Raw genomic sequence first — 26,314 nt, forward strand, 5'->3', positions numbered from 1 at the left:
AGTACACTGCCAACAGGCAAGGGAATTACACATGGTTACTTTAATGCACCATCAAGTATGACGCTTCAAACACCCAAGTTTCAAGAAGAAATAAACAGCACTACAGTATTGAACCCTGAAATACTTCTAACATACAGTTTTTCACATTATAAGTAAAATATTCCAAGCATTATGAAAACCTCACACTTGTCAAAAAGCACATGAAGATTTCAGCAGGGCCAGAGTCTGCCCAGGTTTGTTCCCCGTTTAAACCTGCTGATTTGGTATATCCCACAAACTACAAAAACACACTACTACAACTAAATGAGCACAGAATCTGTCCCACGGTTATTTTTTTTCTTATAAGAAGTGATATGTTAACCATAAACCTCATCATCTCTCTTCTATAATCCTTGCCACACAATAGATAGCAAAGCAATTTAGCAAAATTCAACAGCGTGGCTACAACTTTGGAATTTCTTGACATAAGTGATTGATTTATCAATTTTAATGTTACATTAACAGTAATACTCACATTTAATGCTGTATTATTTCTGCCCATAAGTTGCAATCCAAGAAGCATACAGAGCGAATTTGTATGATTAGGCAAGCTGCCAAGCTCTCAAAGACTTATCATGGAAAAGCTCAGTGTTCGGGCAGATAGGAAAAGAGATGAAAAGGACTAATAGAAGTCAGTTTGGAATATTAATTTAGCCAAAGAAACTTTAAAGTGTAACATTGGAAGCAGTTGCATATAGATCCCCACACTTCACTTTGAGAATAACTGCTTGTTCTTCTTTCCAGGTGATAGTTTAAATTGTTATGCAAATGAAAGCATCTGTTTAATGAAAGCCCTGAAACACTCTAAGATTGTACAAAAATTCTTCCTGAGACTTCTTTCACAGTACAAGGGCTGCAGTTAGCACTTTTCCGTAATAAAAAGAAAATAACGGTGTATATCATCTTTCTGACAGCATGCTCTGAGTCGCTGCATCATTCTTACAACCTTATCCAGCACAGGGCAGTGTGAAAAGCATGTTTTACGCTACCCCTTCTGCATCACTAACCCAGCTCATCGTTCTGCAGCAGTTCGTGGTCCAGCAGCTCCATTTCTTTAAATGGGAGGATGAGACAATAAGACAGGCTGCTAAAAGTCTCCAGTTTCAGCTTTATGCTGCAGGCAGGCAGAGAGGGCAATGAAAGAGGCACTGGGCCAGAGCTGAGTGCTGGCTTAGCTGCTGCCTTTTACCTCTTTGTATCTTGCACCGTCATTTGTAAAGGTACTTTTCGCATCTCGCCTCTCCTCAGCATCTCATTCACACTGCTCTAGATTTAAAACCGAACACACCAGCAAGAAACCTGGAGCTGCTTCTCCCCAGCTTAACTGCTCCTCGTGGCGTGTTTCATCCTGTGAGCACGTAACTTTTTACTTCCCATGTTGTTGACTGCTTTTAAGTTGGACGAAGCTGTTCTCTAGACAAGACGGATTCTCAGCTCTTGTGTTTCTGGGTGGGGGACTCGGTATGGCTTGAAGTACTAGATCCTTAGAGCATATGGAACTATCTATCTATATTCCTTCTTTTTACACTTTTTACTGGTGTTAATTGTTTCAAAAATTAAACATTTGGAAGTCAGAAGCTGTCTCCCAACACACGAGGAACTCTCCGGACTGTTACTCAGACAGGCTGTGAGACCTGACCCAGTTCAGCCATTCCCAGTGAAAGAAAAGTATTTCTTTCTCTTTTTCAAAAATAAGCCTGCTCCCAAGCAGACCTTGAAAAAGGAAAAATAAAGGCATAAACAATCAAGAAATACTTTATTTCTGCAAACGACTTGAAAGTTAAGCTAACAAATCCCCCAATCATGGGTTGTTCGTATACGTTTTTTCCTCCGGAGATTTGTCACATGGACTTGATGTGCTGTGGAAATTCTTCTGAAAGGATATGCATTTCCCTAAAGGATTTTTAATGAGAATTTATTGCTCATGAAAGATTCAGGATTGGCAGCACTTCTGTCTTCAGCTAATGATCTTTGTTTATTAACATAAAATGCATCGTGCTCAACAGTGCTTTTACTTTCCCAACCAATGCATCAAAGCATGAAAGAATTCTCACTCCTTCCATCTCATTCCCCGAGGCTCTCTGCGAGGGTGCTAACTGATATTTATATGATGGTCCCCTCGCAGGATGAAGCCAGAACCCTTGTTTCACATAATGCTGAAAACAGGGGAAACATTTCTTCATAACCAGTATTACTCAGATGTAAACTAGCAGCAGCAAAGAGCAGCAGACTGCCATTGCTTCTAGTGTCTGTTCCTTCCATGTATGCCTTTCACAAGTATCAGATCTTTCCTTAGCCCTAATCCTAATTGCTCTTAAATTCCACGATTAACATTCATACAAATTGCTCCTTCCACATGCTGTTAGTGAACTACCAGCTTCTGAAACTTAATTTAATTGAATGTGCTAAAGAGTGATGAAGGCTGTAGACAACTGGGCCTGCAAACCAGAGATCCTATAAACGAACCACTAAGCCTTCTCCTGTATTTCTATGGAAATGAAATACAAGGAGTATATACATTTCTTCAGAAAAAAGGACCAAATGCAGAACTGAAGAAAAATAGGGGTGTAAAGCTCAAAAAAATCAAATACACTGATATGACAACAAGCCAAGCTCTTAGATCCTACTGCTGTCTTCATAGCTAGCTTCCCTTCTGCTATGTCTCAGTGATGCACTCATCTCTCTGGTTGGCTGTGGCAACGTTTAGAAAGATTTTCTCCTCGTTCTCTACAAAGCTTCTCAGTTTTACACTTACACATCAAAGAGGATATCTGATTTTGCTTCATTACTGGTTGACCTCTTACCTCTGTTTTCCACTCCTTTGTTCCCAGATCATCATAACACATTCCTGGTGTTCTTTGTAATCACTTTAGGGTGTTATGCAGTGTGATATGTTTTTAATCCATCCAGAAAGCCCACAGCATCAGAACTTCTGTTTTGCTTACCAGACTGCACTTACAAATACCATGTCTTTTCTCTCTGAGTGTCACTTACTGCATGCTCTGTAACCTTCCTGCTGTCATTCATGTCCTGTTCTAATTAAGCACTGGAATATACCTTGGAAAAATCATCCTTTTTTTTTTTCTTGGTGGACAAGAAATAAAATAAAAGTGATTTCATTCTGTTTGACTCACTGTTTTTTTCCTCTTGACTTTTTCTATTTATGTAGTAGTTCAATGCTTTCAAGTATTCTGCCACAAGCTAGCAAATCTACAATGACCCTCTGCTCAAAGAGAATCAAAATTGTTCAGAAAGATTCCCCTTCTTTACTCTTTAAACTGCTCTTGTTGCTTCTTGTCATTCCCTTTAGCACCCTCAAGACTACCAGTATCCTTTTATTAAGGCTTCATGAATAATGCTCAGTCATGCAGGCTGGGGACCGGCTCCGTTTCGAGGCCAGAGGCAGCTCACACTTGGATCAGGTCCCTGCAGCAGTTTTGTCCCGCATCCCATCTTCGCTTTCCTCTACCAAGTAAGCTGAGAGAATTTCTTCTCACATCGCTTTACAGGAAAGCAAACAAACTGAACAGTGAGATGCTGCATGCATCCGTGGGTGCAGCGGGACAGTAGCACCGCCAACCCCCACGGGTATTAACTGCGTGCATCAACACCCAGCACCAGGCACTTTGATTGCAGAGCAGTACTGCCGAGTGCTTTATACCCAGGAAACAATCAGAATGGGTCAAAATATACAGCAAACCACCAGGTACATATTGATGTTTTCTGTATGAGGGAAAACATACATGTGTAAGCCACATATTTCCTGTATTTGTGCCTCCAAATTTCCATTCTGGGATACCGTGCACAGAAACCTCACACAAGTCTGTGGGTGCCCAACAAGAAAAAGTCTCAAAGTCAGAGCAGTAAAACTAAACTGACCTTACAAGACAGGTAATGCTTTCTTAAATGCATTTTGAAGAAAGGTCCAATAGAAGGAACTGAAAAGGCTACTAAAAGGACAGAAATATGGTTTGCAGCACAGAACTTAATAATTGATCGATACTGAGCATATATGCTGAAAGATGAGCAATACCTGTAATACTTGCAGCACTGCTATGAAATCAGCTACTCCGTTTTACATGTGTATATCCTTGATCTCTTATTAAAAGCTCTTGTACACCTATTCAATCACATTAGCTTTCATTGCAGCAGTGAAAAATAAACCAATTATGAAAATAATTTCAGATGACCATCCATTTTTCATAATTCTGGAAGGAAAAAGCCTATTTTATAGTTAAAGGACACATTAGATAAAGTCTGCCAAGGTCATCTTTGTACAAAAGATGTGCCTGCAGTACAAGGTAAAGCGGATGATGTGTACTTACAGAGCAACAGGTCGCTCAGTGGCGTGCAACAGTTGGCTCTCGAGCCACCTGCAAACAGCCAGCAGCAAGAGCTGCCCGCTCCTGGCAGATGCCGAGCATCAATGCAAGCCCCGCAGGGGCCTTCTGCTTGGGCTCCCAGCAAGAGACAGATAAAAGAAATGCATTCTTCCCTACACACGTTCTCAAATGTCGACATAAAAATGGTTTGGATTTACTGATAGACAATAACCACCACTTAGATTTTAGATTTCAGAAACATGAGTCCCTGTAAACTTCAGCGTACCTACTAGTTTTGTTAAGAGGAGAGAAGCAGGGAAGGAAGTTAACAGAAAATTCCTTGTTTATTTAAAGAAAAAAGTGATACCATAACAATTTTCTTGGAAAAATTATAAACTGTTGGACTTTCCCCAGTACTCTCCCACTTCGGGAACGTGCTTTGCCATGCCTTAAACAAAATTATGTGGTCTAAACCATGTCTCATTATGCCAGAAAAAAAAATGGCATGCTGAAAACGACTCTGAAGCATCCTTCAGTAACCCAATCCATGAACTCATATTTATGCAGCCTTACAGCAATAAAATCAGTTCCATGCTAATGATATAATTGTTTCTTCTATCACTCCGCCTATAAAAGACAACTAGATAAAGTCAAAGCCAGTGGCCTCTGGCTGATTGTGTGTTTTGACAAATTAGATGATTAACTGGAATCTCAAACTCAAGCTTCGCACTCTCAGTAGACCCAAAAGAGAAGAAAAGACTGGCTTTGAGAAGGACACGGATCTACAGGGACCATCGCCCAGACCGAGGAGAGCTTCTCAAAGAGCAGTATTTGCATTGGATCAAACAGTGGCTGGCACGCACACAGGCTAATTTTAATACAGAAATTACCCTTGTCACTTTAAATAATGGCCACGGCATATGCTAATATATGCAAAACACTTTCAAACATGGTCAAGTAAAGATAGAGAAACTAAGTTCTTAATGACAGTTCTGCCAGTGTAACACTTAATGACAGTGAAAATTAAATCCAAAACACATCACAATTATTACTGGAGCAATGAAAGTATTTGTGTGTATTTATGAAGTCGTTTAAATTCACACAGTCAAATCACAGCCTTGGTAATTGTCTGGGGATGATGCAAGAGCTGAACAGCAACTGGCACGAGATCCACCTGCTTTACTCAAGCTGTTTTACTGAGCGCAGTTATACGGCGACCAGAATTTGCTTCAATACAGAATCTTTAAACATTGATCACTTCATGTTAAATTGAAAACTTTCAGATAAGCTCAGGCACATCCTGAGCTGCCCTTTCAGCTAGTACAGATCAACAAGGCTGGGACAAAACTGTAATTTAAAACTTTTCTAATTACTCATGATGCATCTCAGAATTCTAACAAAATTATGAAAATGTGTACTCCTACGATTTACACGGAAATGCTATCTGGAGAAAGACAAAAAAGAAAGCTTTCTGTTTAAAACCTGAACCAGGGAAGCAGACACCTTCAAGAAACCCCAGACAACTTAAACCCTCTTAGGGCATCTTAAATGATTTTCCCCAAGGACATCAGCAAGATCTGCTCTGTGAATGAGTCCAGCTTCTCAAAGCTCAAATAGCGTCAACTTCAACGGAAGTTTAATTTCAGCAAACAAAATAAATAATTTAAAAGGTAAGGGTGAATCACGATTAAGATGTGTTAGCATTCATGCATTTCCAAACAAACATTAAGTGTATACTAAAAATGACTTAAATATTAACTGTCTAAAGTAATAACAGATTTTCTGATGTTCAACTGTCAACCAGATACTTAGGCAAATCTGCATTTCTCCAGTTTCAACTAATAACATTTTGAAGCCAATTTTATTTTTGAACAGAGCTCCTTGCCATTATTTCACAGCAGAAAAAAATCCAGTATTTTATTTATGAGGCTGAGTAATAAATTGTGGTCTGAAATGACTTATTGCTGTCATTGCCACTAACCAGATACATCACCTTTCTAGGAAGCAAAATCAAAACCACAAACAGTGGTCACGTAACATCACCTCAAGAATTATCTCATTTACAGAATCAGGAAAACATCAGTCTGAAATCAAGGTATTGATTATTTCAAAATTTAATTCCCCAGGCAAAAGCCAGACTGACAAATAAATCCAGTAAAGGGCATCTGCCTGTTACCTAGGTGCGCCTAATCTTGAGCTTAAGTTGAACTACACTTAAAGTACTAATGTTAGTGAAGAAGACAAACAGCCATATATGAAATTGGTGATCAACTTTGCAGGTAAACTCCATGACATGACATGGTCATGCCTTCAGTTTATGAGGTCAAGACAGCTGACAGAAAACACACATGGACATCTTGAATATTTGCTGCTTAAACCAAAGGTATGCATTTACCTGGAATTCAGAGGATCGGTATGAGGCTGCAATAAGCATCCGCTTTAACACCCAGCCCCACCAGTAACTGGCAAATGTCTGTGAGAAAGGCAGCTGAAGCAATCTTCTCAAGAACCAGGGTTCACGAGGAAAATTTTGTCCGTGGCTCTTAGCAGTATTTTACAAGAGTGTTAAAAGAATTGAACATCCTCTTCAATACAAAATGTATGCTATTAGTGTTCTGAGTTAGTAATATGGGTGTTCAGAGCTTTTCCAAACTCGGAGGATCGGTATCTAGGGGATGTTTGCATTCACCTTCCTTTCTTATAGTCCCCAAAGCAGAATACCTTCGCCTGTTTAATCATGCTGCAAAAACAATATTTTGATACGCTAAGATTACTTCCATGCTGACATATTTTTCTTAACAAGCTACTGTCTTAATTAGTTTTGTCTGTCATTAAAAGGTTATCTATAGGGCAAGTTAAGGATTCTTTTTTTTAGTGAAGCAGAAAAACCCATGCTTTTAGATTATTCCTTACCAGCAGATGCTCTTTGCTGCAATTCCCATTAAAAACATGTTTTATAGTGAAAGCTATTAATATCTAATTCCACGTGGAAGCAAAGCGTTAGGATTTTGTTCTGCACTCTGCATCCATATTCATCTCTTCAGAAGCCCGGTCGTTGAGAATCCGTGGCCAAAACACAAGGGTCGTGCGTTGCCCTACAACCACAGGCTCAGTTTGTGAGGTTCAGGCTTTCCATCAGCACCTCTTATGATGTCCTCTTTCAGACAAGTTCTTACCCTGCATCAGTGCAATGGCCTAGCACACAATGGTTACACAGCTACCTGCTAAACTTACAGTTACTGCAGTCAGCTTACTCATGCTTTTTTTCCAAATCTTAGATGCCAGGAAAAAGGAATTCTCAAGACACATGAGGTCACGTTACCATTCAGCAGGCATCTTCCCCCAGTACTATCTTGTGAAAATGTTATGAAAAACTTTACCTCCTTATAGACAGTGTTTCTATATTTGTCTATAAAAAGCACAGTTTTACTCAAAAATACAAAGCTGTCAACCTCTCAGAAGTGCAAATGACAAAGAGAAAACTATTTTCTAGATAGGTACTAAATAATTCCTATTTTCCCCTATACACAGGTCATGTCTTACAGCTTTCTCAAAGCCATATTTTCTTTAAAATTAGTGGCATCTTGCAGAACAAAGACTGCAAAACATTTAACAAAACATCAGTCAGCAGTCTCTGTATGAGGAAAATGTTTGTAAGAAAATGCACACAAGCACCTCGTAATGCCAAAGGTATTAATGAAGAGAAGCATAAAAAAATACCCTAGGAAGTTACACTCATGATACCAAGCAGTAATGTAAGACTTCAGGCAAGCAGCCCGTCCCACTGACACGTACTTCACCAGCTGATTTGACCCAGACAAACACCTAGCTGGATTTTCAAGAGTTAGACCACCATGGAGCTGGAGCTAGCAGGGCTCAGGACCCACCAAACGCTGCAGTTGGGAAGAAAAAGCTCTTGCCGCCCCGCGGACCCTTCGGATGTTACACAGCCCAGCCCAACACTTCATACAAAGAGAATGAGGTGTCAAATTTACACAAACTGCTCTAATATTACAGTCTGTGTACTCACATACTTCGGCCTCAGCCCCTAGGGGAAGCATGGGGCGTAGGCTGGTAATTTGATGGCATGCCAACAGCTCCCAGAACCAGCCCTGGCAAGGAGGTGGCGTTGCCTGCAGCCTCACTGAGGAGCAAAACCAAGGCTGCATCAGCCCTACTTGCCTGGGGAATCAAGCTCATGCTCAATGCCTTTTCTATAAAAAAAAACAAAACAAAAAACAAACAAACAAACAAAAAAAACCCACCACATACTGCCATAGTCTTCACTGCCTTTTTTATCCTCTTCTATCCATACGAAGCATAAAACAGTTTTTATTTTAAACTTCTGAAAGTTGGTGAGCTTTTCTGACAGGTAGGTGGGTTTTTTTAAGTTTCATTTTTAAAAGGCATGAAAAAAATCTAAATCCCAACATCCAACACCACACAGCAGTGAAAATCAATGACAGGTCGCTTATTCTCAGAAATAAAGTTGAGCAATTTCAGGACCTTGTCTTTTGAGCGTAGATTGCATTCTGGCATATCAGATGCTGCGGTAATGGGATTTTGTAAATCTGAAACATGTTCATATTGTGTACATAAAGAAATCTCTTGATATTTTAAATAGTTTAATGCTTTTTTCGTTATATATACCTTCCCATGCCCCCTTGCTTTCAACAGCTAATAACCGATACATCTGATGAAAATTAAATTGTCTTGACAGCTTGCATAAAACCTATAAAGGTCCAAAGGAAAAATGCTGTAACAGCAGTTTCTTTCCGTGTAGGACAGTAGCTATGGAAACTATCTTTAGAGGCCAACTGGCCTTCATCCCAGCACAACATTAAAAGAAAAAAATCAAAACGCTACTTTCACTGGGATAGCCAGAGGCACCAGTCTTAATTGTCAACCTTTACAACTTGGCTGCATGTTAGCTAAAGCAAAGTATTCATTGATGTTATTGGGAGCACAGCTAGTAGGACATTATAGTAATATTACAGAGTTAGATAATATACACCTTATGAACTGTGCCCATATTGATAATTATTATAACCTGTTACAAAGAACCTATAAAATGTGGAAAACTAGACAGATACCTCAAATATCAGTGTGTAGATTCAGTTCCTTATATAGAAAATATTTTATTAATTATTACAATATAAATAATTTTGTCTTATCTTTAGATAGATATTGCAGCTAAAGAAGAAACCTCTAATCTGATTTAACTCTGTCACACTGTATCAGCTGAAACACCTATCTTTTGGAAGGGATTTATCTCATACAGTGAGCCTGAACAAAAGCTGCGATTTCTAATACAGCCTGACAAAATCATTTTTTATGAATGCTGATAGTTTATGCAAGGTTTTTCACTCAAATGGTAAGACACAAACAAGCCAGAGATCGACTACTGCAAACGCATGTGGCAACTTCCACCACCAGCCACAAAATCGTTCCACAGAGCAGCAACCACAGGCTTGGTAACAGGCTCCTAAACTTTCTGAAATACGGTTTTCTTCAAGAATGGCATTCGGAAAGTAGTAAAAGATTTAATTCATACATAAACGTACCTGTATGAAAGGAAGCAGCATATATACACCTCAAGTACACAAGCAGAGCTCAGTTCTTCACAGAGCGACACCATTTTGTCCCACTGCGATACCCTGTTACAGCAGCGCTTCTGGAAAACACTTGCTAAGTCTCCTTTGAATCTTCTGCCCACACCAGTAATTCTCACTTAAATGGCTTTTGGGGACTACCCAGGCAGGTCACAACTACACAGACCTGGTTTGTGTTTAATCAAGAGCCAAGTGCTCCCAGCTGCCAAGTGACCCTACCTGGATGTGGGCCTACTCAGGTAAGGAAACGCAACGCCCCGAAGGACGCTTGAAACGCTGGTAATTTGGTGTACCAGCTCATAAAAAAAGATGCATGTGTGATTTTGGTTAACATACCAGAAGAGGCACTAGGCTAACAGCTAGTAGCTCATTATTCAGATAACCAGCAAGCATCCATAAATATGGTTGCATTTAACAGTATCTACGCCTGTTGGCAGAAGACAGCTAAAAGCAGGGTGTAGGCCTAAACTACAGAACACCTATCAAACTTTAACACTGGACTTGGCTCACAGATTACAATCATGGGGTTCATGAGAGCTCACCAATTTACCTGTTATCTTCAAACAGATTTATCAGTGTAAGATTGCAGCAGAATGAAGCAAAACTATTTATTACACGCTTCACACTGAGCTCTGATCCAGCTACTACTAAACAAGCCAGGTACATTTTAGCTCACTTGGATTTCACTCAAAAATACTTGGGCTGTGCCACCATCATTAAAAAGAGGAGATTAACAGAACTAAAAAGGCAGACAATAGGGCTTATGTGCCAAAAGCTTGACTTCCTTTTCCATGTTAATCTCTTAAGAGACACCCATGAGTGAAAACTTCGTCTTGCTTACCCATCCTTAAGCCTATCACAGCTACACCACTGCTGAGTGAAGATGTTAAGGAGATTAATCCACACTCTAACAATATTTATCTAAGTATTGCCATAAATATCTCCTTTTAAAAGCGCCTTTCCACGCCAAGGGAAAGAGAAGCTCACATACCGATACATCCCAACCTACCCTACCTCCACCCTAGCACAAAACCTAAAATCAGCCAACAATATACATGCTAAATACCCAAGTATCTATTCATTACTCTATGAAGTAAACCCATCAGGGAGTACTGCCATCATCTTTTTTATGTTAAGTGCATTCATACTACAGTGATGAGCGCCAGCATTAGCTTTTATTAAAATAATTTAACAACTTATAAAAAGATTTACCCTTTGTTTGATATAAGTATCTCCACCCCAGAAAAATCCCAGTGAAAACAAAGGACTTCTAACAGCTTTTAATAGCACATTTCCTTTCCTCCAGTTTTACAACGTGGTTTCACACTTCATAACATCTGTATCACGAATCTCAAGACCCGACAGACTGTCCTGCTACATTTTTTTTATTCCCTAGTTCTCACAATTTCCTGGTACTACTTTTCAAACTTAAGAGAACATACCTCTGCATCTAAGTATTCTCTACCTTTGATTCATTCCTCCAAACCTGCAGTTCTCTTTCTGAACACGATTTCATCACTTTCTTTCAAGAGGAAGTAAACCAAGATCCAACACGGCTGTTTTCTTCCTCCTCACCTTAGAAGACGAAGCTCATCATTTGACCTCCCGATCCCTTCTCTCACCCGTTCACAATGCCTGCCCTGATCTTCCTCAGGATTTTGCTGCCTGTGGGTCCTGTTCCTTGCCATACAGATCTATGTCTTCCCCAGCTTAAAACAACAGAGTCATCCTACTTGCCCCATGTTTTTCTTCCTTCTGTGGGATCATTGAACATTGTGGTGAGGATGGGTGGCTGCCTAGACTTGTCACCCATGTCTTTCCTAGCCAAACACCCGGAGTAGTCTTCCTCTGCAGGAATGATTGTGACTCCACCTCATTTTCAGCAGGCCCCAGGAACCACTTCATTGCCCATGCAAAGAAGGCCAAAACGTGCCACATATTGAGTATGGCTCAACTGGTAGCTCTAGACTTCAGCCCAAATGAAGAGGAAGATGAGTTTATTACACTGGTTTGGTCTACATTCCCTATTTATTGTGTCTTGCATACTTATTACAGACACATCTGCCCCTCGGGTTGCAAGTCAATCGGGTCAGCATCTTACAGAGTGCACTTCGGCTTCTGTATCTGAGACTAGTAACATATGCTAGAATGCAGACATCCATGGTGGATGTGGAGAAGAGGTATACAAGCAATTAATGCAAAGAAAGAGAAAAGGAAAAAACAGAGATCCACTTCTCTTTCCACAGAAAGAACTACACACATGGCAATGATGTGACAACAAAAACTGGACTGATCATTCTTAAGGACATCGAGCATCTTCGGAAAAATAGAATCGCTCATTGCAAGGAATTGGTACACACGGTCGGTCACAAGACATTTTCTTATTAGCAAATATACAATGGAATAAAGATTTTAGCTTCCTGTAGTGGATTAGAGCAACAACATGGGCAAAATCTTGGCACGGAGAAGAACTGAAAAGCCTTAAGGATCCAAGTGAATGTAATGAGAGAACAGCTGCATTGTCTATTTAGAACAACACAGGCCATGAGGAGCCAGGAGTCTATTTAAAGGGGGTTATACACAATGCAAGGAAAGTTATTAGAAAATGGAACAAAGATGTATATGGAAAGCAACTGGTAAATGTTTGGCTCAGATCTCCATAACAGCACAGATTTAAGGGAGATCCTAAGAAGGAAGATGGGAAAAATAAAAGTATTTCTTTTTGTTCTTTCACAACATACTGCAGTGGTGAAAATTGTTTCTGCGATACATCAAACTTTTTTCCATACCTTGTTTTTTCCCTCTCCTGATCTTACTTTCATTCTGATTACTCTGAGGAATAATTTATGTTTCAGATGTGAACTGTCAGTGCATACGCCACAGCAAGAGAGGAAGAAGTACTTGACTCTCCTTTATGAGCCATTAGTTTCTGTATTTTAAAGCTTTTCTCCTTTTGAAAAAAAAAAATCATATTTTCATTTCAAGGAATAAGTATAGAAGAAAAATCAGTTATCAAAGTAGAGAACTCCAGGGTCTCTGGCTTTTAGAAGAATTTTGCATATCAAGTCTTGCTGGCAGAACACCCAGTCTCTCTCTTAATGTTTAAATCATTTGAATATATTAAGAAAAGAAGAAGAATTTCCCTTATTTTTTATTTTTAATTCTATCCATATCAGCTTAGGTCTGTATCCACTAACTAATATCCTAATTCTGTCAATTCTTTGGTCATTCCTAAGAGAGTTTCCATTACACAATTTAAATGAGTTCTAAATATGACAGAGGTAGAAACAATAAACAGAACTCTGCTGTAGTAATTCCTCTGGACCTTCTTCAAAATGGAAACAAACATAAAACCTACCAGGCTCCTGGTCGATTTTCTCAGACAAGTACTATTACAATTGCCTCTCCATTGTCTGACTTCTGAGCAGTGGCAGTTCTGCACTAGCGCTCTGACAATCTCAACTTTATCGCTGTGCAGATTCAGTAGGAAAAAGTGGCTCCAACCTCCGCACACAAGCAGAAACAATTCCTGCTGCTTCATACCAGTCCCAAGACAGCTCCATCCCACTATGTGAATACATTTTAACGAAATAAACTGATAGCAACTACCAACCATGATTCTTGAGGATAAGAGCAACGCAAAAGGGATTGATTTTTGTTGTCGTTTTTAAGTCTGCTACATTTTTTTGTGCAGCACATCTATGCAAGCCTTAATCCTGCAAATACCTCCACACGCACCTGACACCCAGTCACCTCTCTATTTTGATGCTGTAACTCTCAGGTTAAGCAGGTGTTCAACTGGTTGCAAAATCAGGGTCATAAATGGAAAATTAATCAGTGTGAGAAGTGGATTTATGCACAACACCTGGTTTCTGCAACTCAGCGTCTCTGCATAAGGGTTCATCTGACAGAGTGGCACAGCTCTGCAAGAGCTGGAACCAACCTGACCTGGCACAGGAGTGGAGAAGTTCACCACGACAGAATTAGTACAGAAAGGGAGGTTCTTTGCTTAAGAAAGAAGGCATCACCAAATATCTATTAAAACATACAGTTAGACTTCACTCCAGCAACAAATCCTGTCAGTAATTAAGAGCTGCATGCGATTAACAGGAAAGACACAGATGAGAAAAAGCAGAGGCAGGAATAACTTTGAGGAAACTCTCTAAAAACACCGCGACAAAGAGACCAGACTGAAAGTGCCAAGAAATACAACTGATTACATTTGAGCTAAGGGATGTAACGCTCCTATCAGAACTATTTAACAATGTGCAGTGAGAGAGGAAACTGTACAAGAGATGCCAAAACCATCCTGAAGTTTCGTTCTTTCCCATTTTCCTGTCAGAGCTCCGCACCAAGCTTCCAACCCATCCTTAACTGTCAGCACACTGCTGAGCTGGGCACGGGGGGGCCATATGCTTCACTTTAAGCGCGTAAATTGTACGGCATGACATGAATGGAGCTGCTCCGCGCACACAGTTAATCACAAGTCTCAAGTATTTGGCAGAATACTTGAAATTTGTGTTTGTGACTGCACCATGCACTGCAGCTACTGGAGGAGTCCAACCTGGGCTTCTGCGACACACCGCTGGTTCATGAGCAAGTTCTGGGATGCTTTAATTCAGAAGACTCAGGATTTTGTCAGAGTATTTTTTAAGCAATGGCAATTTAACAATATACTTTTCCATACTGTTTCCTTGCACAGCACGGTAATTTTCAAGTTTTAAAGGAACATGTAAATCTGCAGTAGTGGGGACCTGATGACAGTTATTCTTGCTACTGGCAAGCTTCAACCAATGCCAGCGGCATTACTCCCAGTGATCACTGACAAAAGGAAGCAAGTCTTGGTAAATTCAGCTAGGGCTACTGGCCACTTGATCCTGAAAGGGCATACTGCGTTTGGCTTATATAGCTTGCTCCCTGTATTAACAAAAAAATGGAAAAACATTCTCAGTATTCAAGGCAAAACAAGTATTTTTGGTTCATCACCACTAACAAGCATCAAAACCCACAGAAAAAAATTCCTTAGAGTTCCGCCTGCTGCATAGTTATTCCCCAACCACATTTAAAAATCCAGCCTGTCAATTCCAGCATTTCAGCACAATTTTTATTGACCTACTAACCTGTAACTCTGGGAAGCCTGGAGCTAAGAATGCAATAATGGCTAGCAAATACGAGTCTCCAAACAGAGTGTAATAACCTTAAGTAAACTACTGCCAAGCAAAAGTCCTGCAGATCAAACAGTTCCCACGAAGCCTCATGCTATTAACTGGCAAAGAAGTCCCATGATATCTCCATAGCCACGCACAATAACAGAGCGCTGCGCTCCTGTTTACTTACACAGCTTATCTGCAATCCCGTAATGTATACAGTCAACCCCGCCGATGTAAATCACTTGGCTATTTAACGTTACTTCACTTGTTAAAAACTTCGCTCGCTTTCCACGGGTAAACAAGGGTTTTATCTGAAATACCCACTTTTAAGGGAAGTGAAAATTTGCGCTGGACGTTTATGGGTCCGAGACTGAAATGGTTTAAATTTGTTTATTGTTATGTTGAGAAAAAGGGTCTTATGTACAGCAAGTTAGCAATGCTGTTATTTATGAAGTTCTTTTATTCTTATGGGGAAACTGCAAGGCCCAGTCACGCTTCTTCAAGCTTATTTAGGGTATTTTCAGGTCAAACCCACCTCAGAAGACGGATAGCAGATCTAACACCCGCGTAAAGCCAACCGAGTGACAACCAGCAGCCTCTCCACCAGCGCTGGGTGACCCCACGCTGCCTTCCCTTACACCCCATCGCTCCAACTCATTTTGGGGCGCCCTCCTTCCCGCTCCACTTCTCCCCCCAGCACCACCCCCTTTTTCCATGGGTGCAGAGGAGCCGAACAGGAACCCCAAATCAAACGAGGACGAACGAGAACACCCCCGTAACAACCCCAAGGGCTCGTTAGGGTGCTCCTGCCAGAAGCAAACCCGCTGCCTCTGGAGCAACAGGGCCCGGAGGCCCCGCGTTAAGGCGGGGGGGGGTGAGGGGGGGAAGCTCCGCGGGGCGGAGGCAGCCGGGAGGAAGGGAGGGAAGGAGGGAGGGCGGCCGGGGCCTCCGGGGCTCCCGGGCCCCGACCAGGCGGGCCCGGCGCTGCCCGCCGGCGGGGAGCGGGGCGGGAGCAGGTGCCGGGGCCCGGGCCCGCCTCCGGCCGCGCCCTGCCGGGAGCAGGCGAGGGGGAAGCGGGCGGCTGAGGGGAGCGGCGAGGCCGGCGCTTACCTGCCGGGGGCAGCCCGTGCCCCGCTCCGCGGGCCGCCCCCCGCCGCTTAACGTCGCTCTCCGGCGGCGGCGGCCGCGTCCCCGTCCCCCGGCTCGGTCCCCGGCCGTTTAAGGCGCGGGGGCGGCTCCTCCCGCCGGGCGGCCGTGCCCCGTCCCCGTCGCCGGGAGCAGCGGCGGGCTGTCAGCTGCAGCCCATCTGCCGCCATCAGCCGCGGCTCAATGGCTCCGGCAGCTCGGCGGCGGCGGAGGGGGCTCCCCGCGGCGGGGGGGGCGGCCCGGGGCGGGAGGTGAAGCCCCCCCGGTTTGGGGGGGGGGGGGGGGACAGCGCCGGGGGGAGCCGCGAGAAGCGGCCTGAAGGGGAAGGGCTGCGGGGCAGGAGTGCGCCGGGTCGGTGTGTGGGCGCTGGTCTGGGGTGGGAGCCTGGGCACGGCACGCTGAGGGGAGCCTAAGCGTGGAGACGGACGGAGCTCGGGCAGGTTTTCGGGTTTAATTAGCGAATTTCGGGTTTAATTAGTGGAAGTGCAAGGTAGAGGCCTCGGGAAGTGAGAACCTGAGGCACTCTGTAGTAACGCAAGCGCAGGGCGCTCGGGGTGCTGAGTAGGTCCACCCCGTTACACTGAGACCCAGGGACAGTGAGGGCCAGGGCTGCGTCTGGGAATCAGACATAAAAAGTCCTGGAGACATAAGGTCGTAAAAATGAAGTTAGTTTTGCTAGATTTTGAATCTGGAGGTGGCGGAGCAAAGGAGCAACGGGCTTTCCAGAATGACTGCATCATTGGAACTAAATGCGCCATCAGAGATAAGATTCGGATTTTACTGGCTGTAAAGGTAGCACGTTTTGCAGAAGGAACCTCTCCATGTGGTGGTACGGGGAGCAATCCTGCAGCCAGGCTGTTGTGTCTTAAATAAACTGACAGCCAGCTTTGTTAATGCAGATTTTCTTCCAGGTTGGGAATCCCTTTCTTCAGTGTGAATGGGAACCTCAAGCATTGCTTGAACCTGCCAAAGCGAAAATGCCCTCTCCAGGACAGCAGCCTATGCTGGCACCTCGGTCTCTCCTGGAGAGATGCAACTGCTGTTTTCTGAGGGCCGATGGCGAGTCCTGGGCTAACCAAAGTCATTGGGTTTCATTCAGTATAACTGGGTAAAGTATAAAGCCTGTACTCCACTGAGAATCAGAGTAGATGATTTAGTCATGACTCCTGTTCGAAATACTACAAAACTCTACAAAAGTAAGCTGCAAAGAAACATGAGAAGGGAGCTAGGCAGAATGGTAGCTAAAAAGTCCTTAAATCCAGTCAATTTGGGGTTCTCCGAATGGATTCTGATTTCTCATTCATTCTCATGGCTTAAACCAGGATCCTGCAGCAGTCACACACTACTGGAGTAATGTCAATTGATGTGTTTAATTGCTTTGTTGTGCAGGGAAACACCTTGAGCAACTCTCCTGAGAGCTAGGTTTTAATTACTGAGTTTAAAATATGTTAATGTTCTGTTTAAGTAGAAATAACAACATTCCAATAAAATGTAATCACATTGTAATGCCTGTTGCTTGCACAATCAATCTAAATCACCTGTTCAGATTCCTTTATAATTAGTGATTCAAACTGCAAGTGCTAAATGTTTCTGAGGCTTTGGTAACATCGGAGCGGCAGCACCGGATCCGACTGAAGCGTCTGTGTAGCTCAGCATCATTTCTCTGGCAGTGGCAAAAACTGAATGTCCAGAGAAGGACAAAATGCTTTTCTGCTTCCCCACCCATCTGGGAGCTTGGGGACTTCCAGAGCCAAGCTTGCCCTCTCTGCCTTCAGTACCTCTCGCTGTGTGCCGTGATTTTGTCCGGCCTCCAGCTGAACCCACGCACACCTTTAAAGACCGCAGTATCCTGCTGCAGAGGCTCTGAAGCCTGATTACTTACTGCATGAAAAATCTCTTCCTTTCATTTGTTTTTTGGCGTGCCACCTGTTAGTTTCATCTGATACCGTGTATTGCATGTATTGAAAGAAGCAGCAGACAATCTGCTCCTCTCCATGCAGCTCACGTTCTCAGATCTCTCGCTCCCCTGCCTGAGTTCCTGATTCTTCAGACCGAGGAGTCCGGGTAGTTCCATAAATGAGAGCCATCATCTCGTGCTTCTGCGTGCCCTTCTCTGCCCTCCTCTGAACCTTTCCAGTTCTTTTGCACCTTTTCCAAGGCGGGGAACTCGAACTGCATCCAATATTCAACGCGCAGGAAAATCACTGGCATAATGATGAGCCTTTCCTAAGTCTGATGCAGCAGATTTTAAAATACAGTTCTAGTCTAGTCAACAACTCTCTCAGTCAGTTGTAAATTACTGAATGGAAAGCATTTATTTAAAAAACACGTCTATCTTTCCACAACTCTGGTTTCCTCAAATACCTAGTGAAATCCGCAGGTGTTAGGTCATTGAGTGATCTTACCAGGTATGCTAGATAAGCTGGGACTACTAGAATTAAAAATTAATAATATTGCCAGTTCCTTAATTATTTTCAGGCGTGAGCTTACATCCACTGAAATCAAGAACAATGGAGTTGGTCTCCTATTCTATAACTAGAAGTGTTTTATAATTAAAAAGAACCAGTATTCATCTACAACTTAAAACTGTAATTACATTTTTAAATTATTTTTATGCATATCGAGCTTCTGGTCCTGACAGCTGAGATAATGTTCTTTGTGTCTCTTTAAGATTAATTGTATCTCGGATTCATACACACCAGTAAGTACGTACATGACCCAAATCGTTAATTATTCCTTGACCCCAGGTTTGTGCAGTTTTATCTAGCATTTTTAAGACAATACACTGGTCCTCAAACCAAATTCATGACTTTGCTTACCATTGCTTTGGAGTGACACTAGAAATACAAGGCTCATATTTCAGAACACTGAAATGAAGTAGATACACTAATGGTAGCCATAGTTTAAATATAGAAACCTAGCAGCTGGCATATTCTGAAATTGCCCAGTATAGGAATTTTATCGTTTTCTCAGAGATACCTAGCAACTGTGAAAGACAGGACAGACAGTTCCTTTGACTGGCTTCTGGTTCTTAACTGGCATAACAAAAACACGGAGGTGATTTACCTCTGCCTACTGCTGCTTTCTGCAGCTCTTCCAAACGGGAGATACTTGGGAAAGAGGAGACACGTTGACAGGCTGGAAGTAATCTCTGTGCACTGGCATCAGTGATACCAAAATGACCGCGTCATCTTCAAGAGGGTCTGTGCTTCAGGGAGAAAATTGCTATTTGGAAGTCTGGGGAAAAAAAGCCTGCAGAAAGGCACAGTTATTAACTCACTTCTCTGTACTGGATAATGATTTACATTGGACTGACACTATACGCCAGCGCTGTACTACTAGATTTTCAGGCGTTATACCCAAAGGTTACCGGCACTTAATGCACGCTGTTCCAAAACTATAAAACACGAGTAGGGCAGAAATCGCGTGGCTGGCATCACTTGCCGCCACAGTTGCTCTTCCAGCCCACCGCCAAACACCGTGCTGTGAGACCTGAGGCAGCTCTGCACTTTCGGGGGCTTCAGTGCAGCTACGGAGATGATTGCCTGCAGATCTGGGAAGCCCGCCAGGTGAAGCCGCTTCACCCTGAGCTCTGCAACAATAGATAGCTGGCATTCACTGAGCTCCCCATGCTGAAATAAAGCATCACTGCACAGGGCAGCACCCGAGCACTCCAGTCCTTAAGAAGCAGGTTTCCAAGGTGGTCAGAAGGGCTACGGGAAGAGCTGTGGTCCCGCTGCTGCCTTGGGTTGGCTTCCTTGGCTGCCAGCTCCTGCTGCGGGCTGTTGGGTTCAGCCTCAGTCGGATGCCACGTGAGTTTTCTGTCAAAGTCAATGGCAATTCAGAATTCAGACTCTACGTGGGAATTCCGTGTATATTTTGAAACGTCTGAAGAAAGGCGCGAGTGCTGCTATTTGCACGTTTCCACGCTGCAGCAGAGAGGTGCAAGGAAATCCTGCTGCTGCTAGCGCTGGCAGCAGAGCAGCACTTAGCCGGTTCCCCAAGCGTTTATACCAGCGTTATTAGAGAAAAGGAGCAGACAGATTCAGAGTGCTTACAGCTTTGATCTGCGTTTGTGGATCGATCTCTCTCAGGACTTTGCAGGAAGATAGGTCCTTCCTTTGCATTTGATCTCTCTTCCTCAACCAGGAAGAGAGGAAGATCATAAACATACAGGCGGCCTAACAGGAACGACGCTGTACGTGCTTACTGCTCAAAAGGGCTTAAAAGGCTCCCAAATCGCCTGGTGGAGGTCTGAGAATCTGCTTCCACTGAAGTGAATGAAAAACAGTATTTGTTTTATTATGGCTTTGTCATGAATATGCCTGAACTGGGAAGAATTTGAGAGTAGCATCAAACTAGCATCGAGCCTCCTCCGGGACTGGGCATGAGCCTCTCCGGGCAGCACGGGGAAGCAGAGAGGGTCATTCATTCCTCTGCCGTCCTCAGAGGTGCTACATAAACTGCAGCACATATCCTGCCAAAGCTGGTATCTCCTGACTGCTAAGCTGTGCTGGAAATTAATCTGGGGTTTCTGTTTTTTGCATATTTACGTTACACTTTCTAGACTCAGCTTAGCTAATCAGGTGGTAATGAGACCATGAGGACTGTATTTTGCAAGATTTTATTCATTTTCCAAAATCTCTGGGGAATCTCTACATAAGCAAGAGTTTGCAAATTCTGAGCTGCGCTGATTTAAATAAGAAAAAATATGCTCAGGTCTTTAATATCTAATGAATACTGCCTTATACTTGAAACCTTGTCCCTAGTGGAACCCATTACAATAATGTTTATATAGGCTTATGCTGTAATGCATGATATTTTCCCTACAGCAGAATATGTTGGAATTTATTCCTGATTAAAGAAAAAAAAAAAAGTGCAAATGGGCCGTATCCCAGAACATGGGCTGCTACTGCCATAGTGATGCCCTCTTATTAACAAATAAAGCAATAAAAAATTAATTTGTTAATATAAGAAGGCGGGCAGCATTCACAGAAGTGTACTCTGGGTCCCGTGCAATGTGTGCGAACAGGAGGGCAGCCAAATCCTGCAGAATTAAAGGAGACTTTCAGAAAGTAATGACGTGATCTAACACGATAACACCCTCCAGTGCATCTGGAGCTGTGCAGCGCTTGCAAAGCCTGGAGGGGTGCTGAGTCTTGGGGGGACAGCAGGAAGGTAGCAGTCGGAAGGTCAGAGCTCGCTTCACCTGCTAGGTAACAGGAAGAGACAATGTCACAGGGATATTTGTGTTGCCCAGGTGTCCTGTGCTCAGCTGAAGTGGTGTTTGTGCTTTAAGAGCCCCAGTCGGATCCATGGTTTTGTCTGCAGTAAAAATCCTTTGCACCAGCACAGCAACATCCGTGTACGTTAAAATGAGCTGTCTTAAGAGAAGAGGGTAGGACTCTTCTCTCCTTCTGCCCTCGCGAATGCCCACCTCCTGACAAAGATCATTGGCAATGGACTTCTGCACTGTGGAGCGGGGCCTTGGACAAGAGCTGGAGGGGACGCTTCCTCAGATGGGGCTCCTCATCCACACCTCAGCATGCTGTGAGCTGCACACACAGGAAAATGCTCTCCGGTTGCAGAGCACGGGATAAGGTTGTCACCGAGCCTGCTTTAAGCTGCAAAACCTTTTAAAGATTCAGGCAGTGCTGTAGGAACTTCATTCCCCGGATAGCAGCGGCAGGCTGACACGCGGTACCGTGACATGGGAAATAAAATCTTATTATTCATGCACCAAACTGGAACACTGAACAACTCGGCTCAGCTCCTGGCTTAGACACAGATCTCTTCTATAAGCTCCATCACTTAGTATATTCACAACTTTACTTTCCTCTGTAAGAAGGGAATTATGTTATTTCTGGTTTCATCCTTGGGGCTGAGGGGATGAAAAGCATTTCTCACTTTGTGTAGGGACTGAAACAATGAGGCCTTGTTCTTACGTGGGGTCTTAAAGCCTTGCTTTAGTGTAATTTAGAAGAAATAAAAATGGTAGAGCGTTACAGAATGAAGTAGAAATGCTAAACATGATTATTTAACTTTACTTCCACAAGTGGGACTGATTTACGGGGAAAGCTGCTAACGTGACTCGCATGGCTTCACGTGCAGTTCCTCCCGGGCCTCGGCTGACGCTGCCCTCAGCGCTGCTGTCCAAATACTTCATTAGTGAAATACATCAGTGACGTGGCATTCCTTTAAAAATTACGGATTCGTAAATTGCCCATTTCTCTGTGCTCAAGCCCACCCACCCCTCAACCACCCCTCCAAAAACCCCTGGAAAACCCTCTTGACAAGGTTCCCCTATCACAGCCTGTGTCTGCGCACCGCTCCTTGCTAAAATATCGTTTCAAATCCTGGTTTTATAACAGCACAAATTGTCATTTTGTTACCTTGATGTAAATCTATGTGTTTTCCTCTACCAAATAGGAAACAGCGCCACAGCGTACAGATGCTGCTGCTGTTGGGTCACCGAGAAGACTTCAGGGCAATGTCACTGTCACGCGTACAAATTATCCCTTGCTCTATGTATAATTCCAGTGAAATCATTGGAATTATCTGAGGAATTAAATATGATTCAACACGGTAAGCGTGGATGTGTCTAGCCACCAGTGGGATCAGAAGACTATATTCGGTACGAAATAATAAAAGCAGATCACACATAACTTTACATGTGGAACTGTGTGATTTCTAAACACAGGCGAGATAAACTGGAGATAAACAGCTAATTGCTATTCATTTCTTGTAGTCGGGTGTTTTGATCTGTTACTTGGATTCATAGCACAGAGCAGGGTGGCAGTTTCGGACTGGAGCACGGCCGCGTGCCTGTGCTGGAGCAGGGTGCTGGGCAGGGTCAGACAACAGCAGCCCCAAGCATCCCGTTTCTTCCTGACCTAAAGAGCCACCAAGGTAATATGTGTATCTGCATACACAAAAGAGTTCATTTTTATAGAAATGTAAAACAAACAGAGAGCCGTGCCAAGATTATACATTTCATTTCCCAGCATACAAATGAGGATCTAATTTACTCTGGGCCGTTCATGCATTTTGCTTTTAACAAACATCCATATGTCAAATAGACCTTCTGCATACTTCCCTGCTGGAGGTTTTTTTTTTTCTTTTTTCCTTTCAACTTGGTAGGGAACATTTGTGATCCTTATTCTACCAAATATATCTAAAGAATATATTTTGCTCAAGGCCTTCTATTTTTTTAATTTAAGAGAAACAAATCAATTCCTGGTTCAGGCAGTCTTGCTATTAAGAAAAGCGTACATCTGTGCAAAAATAGCCCAGTCCCTAATTAATTACAGAATGTTATTAACATTTTAACTCTGGTTAATTTATTTCATTTCATAAACATGAGCACACCGAGTTACTTTTTAAAGAACATTTTCCATCTTTTGTCTGCAGTCTTACAATTTGGGTAGTTTATCATAGGTATGGAGATACTTGCTCGCACCGTGATGATTTTATATTCGGATGGTTCCAGACCCTTTCTGTAATGACTTCAGGAACCGAGGCTTGATGCTTCACCCCCGACTCCCGCGGCACTGATGGGCAGTGCTAATGGCAGTTTTCTCCGATTAAAGAAAACGGGCTGAGATGCATTCTTCAGAATTAATACTTTTCATGAATTTATTATACCGAAACCATCCCAGGTCCTGTTTCTCATATAGCACAGCACATCAATTTGTCCTTATTTTAAGCCAACTTAGTAAATACTCCACAAAAGCAGGCCCAGTTAGTGTTACAATGACTTGCTGCCAGAGTAGATTTAGTTATTGATCAGGCAGATTGCACATAAAGTGACTGTTAACTTTAATCAGTTGTGGACAATTGTGTTATTTGACTGATTGGTGCACCTGATAAAATCTTTTGAACAGGTGTAAACTTTAGTAAGGCATCTATCTATTTGACTTGTTATTTGTTCAAAAGGCAGTGATCAGTCTTGATCTGAACACGGAGCTAAATTATGCTCCCTTAAATGCGCAGTTTTCCCTGCAACTTGCAACAAGTGCTCTAGCTTCCAGCCAAGCTTTTCCCTTTGTTAGGAGGTTAGTATTTAGAGGGGACTGATGCACTACGTGAGGTTCACTTGTGATCTTTAACCTACTACCTCTTACTTTTCTGCGATCCTATTAGAAATACGATTTATATGGCTAAATGGCAATCACAGTAAAATGGCTGCTTTTCTATGTCCCAGTTACTCACGTTACTCTCATCCAGCTCAGTCATGGAAGAGTATCTTTAACAGCCATGGGATGACACAGGCACTGTAGCAGGGATTCAAAGGAAGCGAGTCTTTTTCATTCACTGCTCATACAATGGCAGTGCTTTCTGTGACCTGGTAGCTACACATGCACTGCTCACTGAACCATCCAAATTTACACTCGTCTAAAGAAAAGCACATTTGGCCAGAAATCGGATACATTATTAATTGGTTGTCTCCTAATGCGCATTTTCAAACACTAATCTTTGGTAGAAATGTAGCCTTATGTATTTCCTAGCCATATATTGTGTGATTTGTTTTGTTTTATTTTTAAACGTTGAAGGCACAAATCAGAAGCCCCAGCTTCAGAGAGACAAATACATGATATTGTAATTTTAGTTGGAAACATCTGAGCAACTGTGATGACTTCAAAGTGCCAAAATAAACTGTGCTCTGCCCCTGCCAGCCTCACCTCCTAACTCAAAGGATTTCCTGAAAGAAATACATCAGTGTTTGAGGGAACTTCACAAATATAACATTATGCTAAATTCTTCAGTGTTCTAGGGTTGTAACAAAATCAAAACTCAACAACAACCACCCAAAACACCGACAACCAAAACGCTGACAAAAAGATGATAGGCAGGTGCTAATGGGTTATAGCACAAAACACCTTTTCGTGGCTTTATCCACTGGCTAGATGGTGGGATGAGGCAGGGGGACTGAATAACAAGAAGCAAACGGGAAGGAAACCTCCTGCTCTTACAAACCAAACCGATCCAAGCCAATCCCAGCTGGTCATGGGCTACAACAGCATTTTGGCAAGATCCTGCATACGGTCTGTAACTCAGGTTAGCATCATAGACCAGAGGCAACTTTTGTTATTAAGAAGCTTCCAGAAAGGGTTAAACTGGGGTTGCAGCCCCAAGATCTGGCTGCTTTGACCTTAGTTCCACTCAGACCAGGTTACTAAGGCCCTGACAAGAAAAAGATATTTGTGCAGAGCATGACCTTACGTAGCTGGGGTAGCATTTGGGTTTTTTCATAGCCTTCATTACTGTAATATCATACATTGGGTTTTCATTTGTTTGCCGTGCAACTTATTCCCCCAAGATTAGTCCTTTTCTAGTCAAGCAGTTTAAAGCTAATCACAGTTGTTATTTTAATCTGTGCTTACCATTAAGAATTCTTGCAGAGTTATTTTGCTTGTTAGCAATTATGGTCTCCCAATGGAAGTTTGTGATTACAGCAAAAGCAACCTGTTTAATGCTTGGCACCTCTTTAGTATACAGGCATTAAACCCAGGAGCATAGAAGCATGCTAATGCTGGAGATGAAAGTAGAGCAAATCTATTTAGTAAACTGTTTTTAAAACATGAAGTCAGTGAGATGCCATCTGGTCCTCGCAAATTTTGTGGTGCTCCCCCTCTGTGTTTTTCCTTACTTTTACAAGGTAATAAGGTGTTGTTGCTCCACGGTTTGTTTCATGATTGTCATGTCTGAAAAGCAGACATGCTTTATATGCAGTATATCCTAACGCTTTCACCAAGACAGACTGAAGGTTTGGTCCCGGTTCCAGGAGCACTAATAATAAAGTTCCCGTGAAAGTCCTTAAGAACAGGACCTGACCCTTGCATATTTCGACGAGCATCCTGTGCTGAAATTCTTCCTTCTGTTAAGGGAACAAGTAATTGCTGTCATTGACCTAAGTGTCAAGAATAAAAAATTATGATCTATTGTCAAGGTCAATTAGCAAAGACTGGAGGAGCAAATTTCTGCCTTTCACATTGTTTCTTCGTGTGATTCTGCCATAAAGGATGCTACATAGTAATACAGGTCA

The 26,314-nt window shown here is 42.7% G+C and overlaps 1 protein-coding gene and 1 long non-coding RNA gene across 36 annotated transcripts in view; one reads left to right on the forward strand and one right to left on the reverse strand.

The window, feature by feature from the left end:
- The window catches only part of NCKAP5 (NCK associated protein 5), a 440,024-nt gene that overhangs the window by 220,240 nt on the left and 193,470 nt on the right, over positions 1-26,314 (reverse strand). For 3 of the 35 annotated variants that reach the window (XM_080599376.1, XM_080599384.1, XM_080599379.1), the window contains exon 1: positions 16,234-16,435. The exons of 28 other annotated variants lie outside the window; for them this stretch is intronic. Coding sequence is in view for 1 of the 7 variants with exons in the window: in XM_080599373.1 (XP_080455499.1) it covers positions 9,926-9,999 (74 nt within the window). In the remaining 6 variants the exon portion in view is untranslated. Of the gene's footprint in view, positions 1-9,925; positions 14,891-16,233; positions 16,436-26,314 lie in introns of those variants that run through there. 4 more of the 35 variants (XM_080599373.1, XM_080599381.1, XM_080599380.1 and 1 more) reach the window with 4 other exon arrangements.
- On the forward strand, positions 16,927-20,456 carry LOC308197977. The gene is made up of 2 exons (XR_013953489.1): positions 16,927-17,061; positions 17,181-20,456. It is a non-coding gene; the product is annotated as an uncharacterized lncRNA (long non-coding RNA).

This window comes from Anser brachyrhynchus, assembly GCF_964034855.1.
Source record: "Anser brachyrhynchus genome assembly, chromosome: 7".
Lineage (NCBI taxonomy): Eukaryota > Metazoa > Chordata > Aves > Anseriformes > Anatidae > Anser > Anser brachyrhynchus.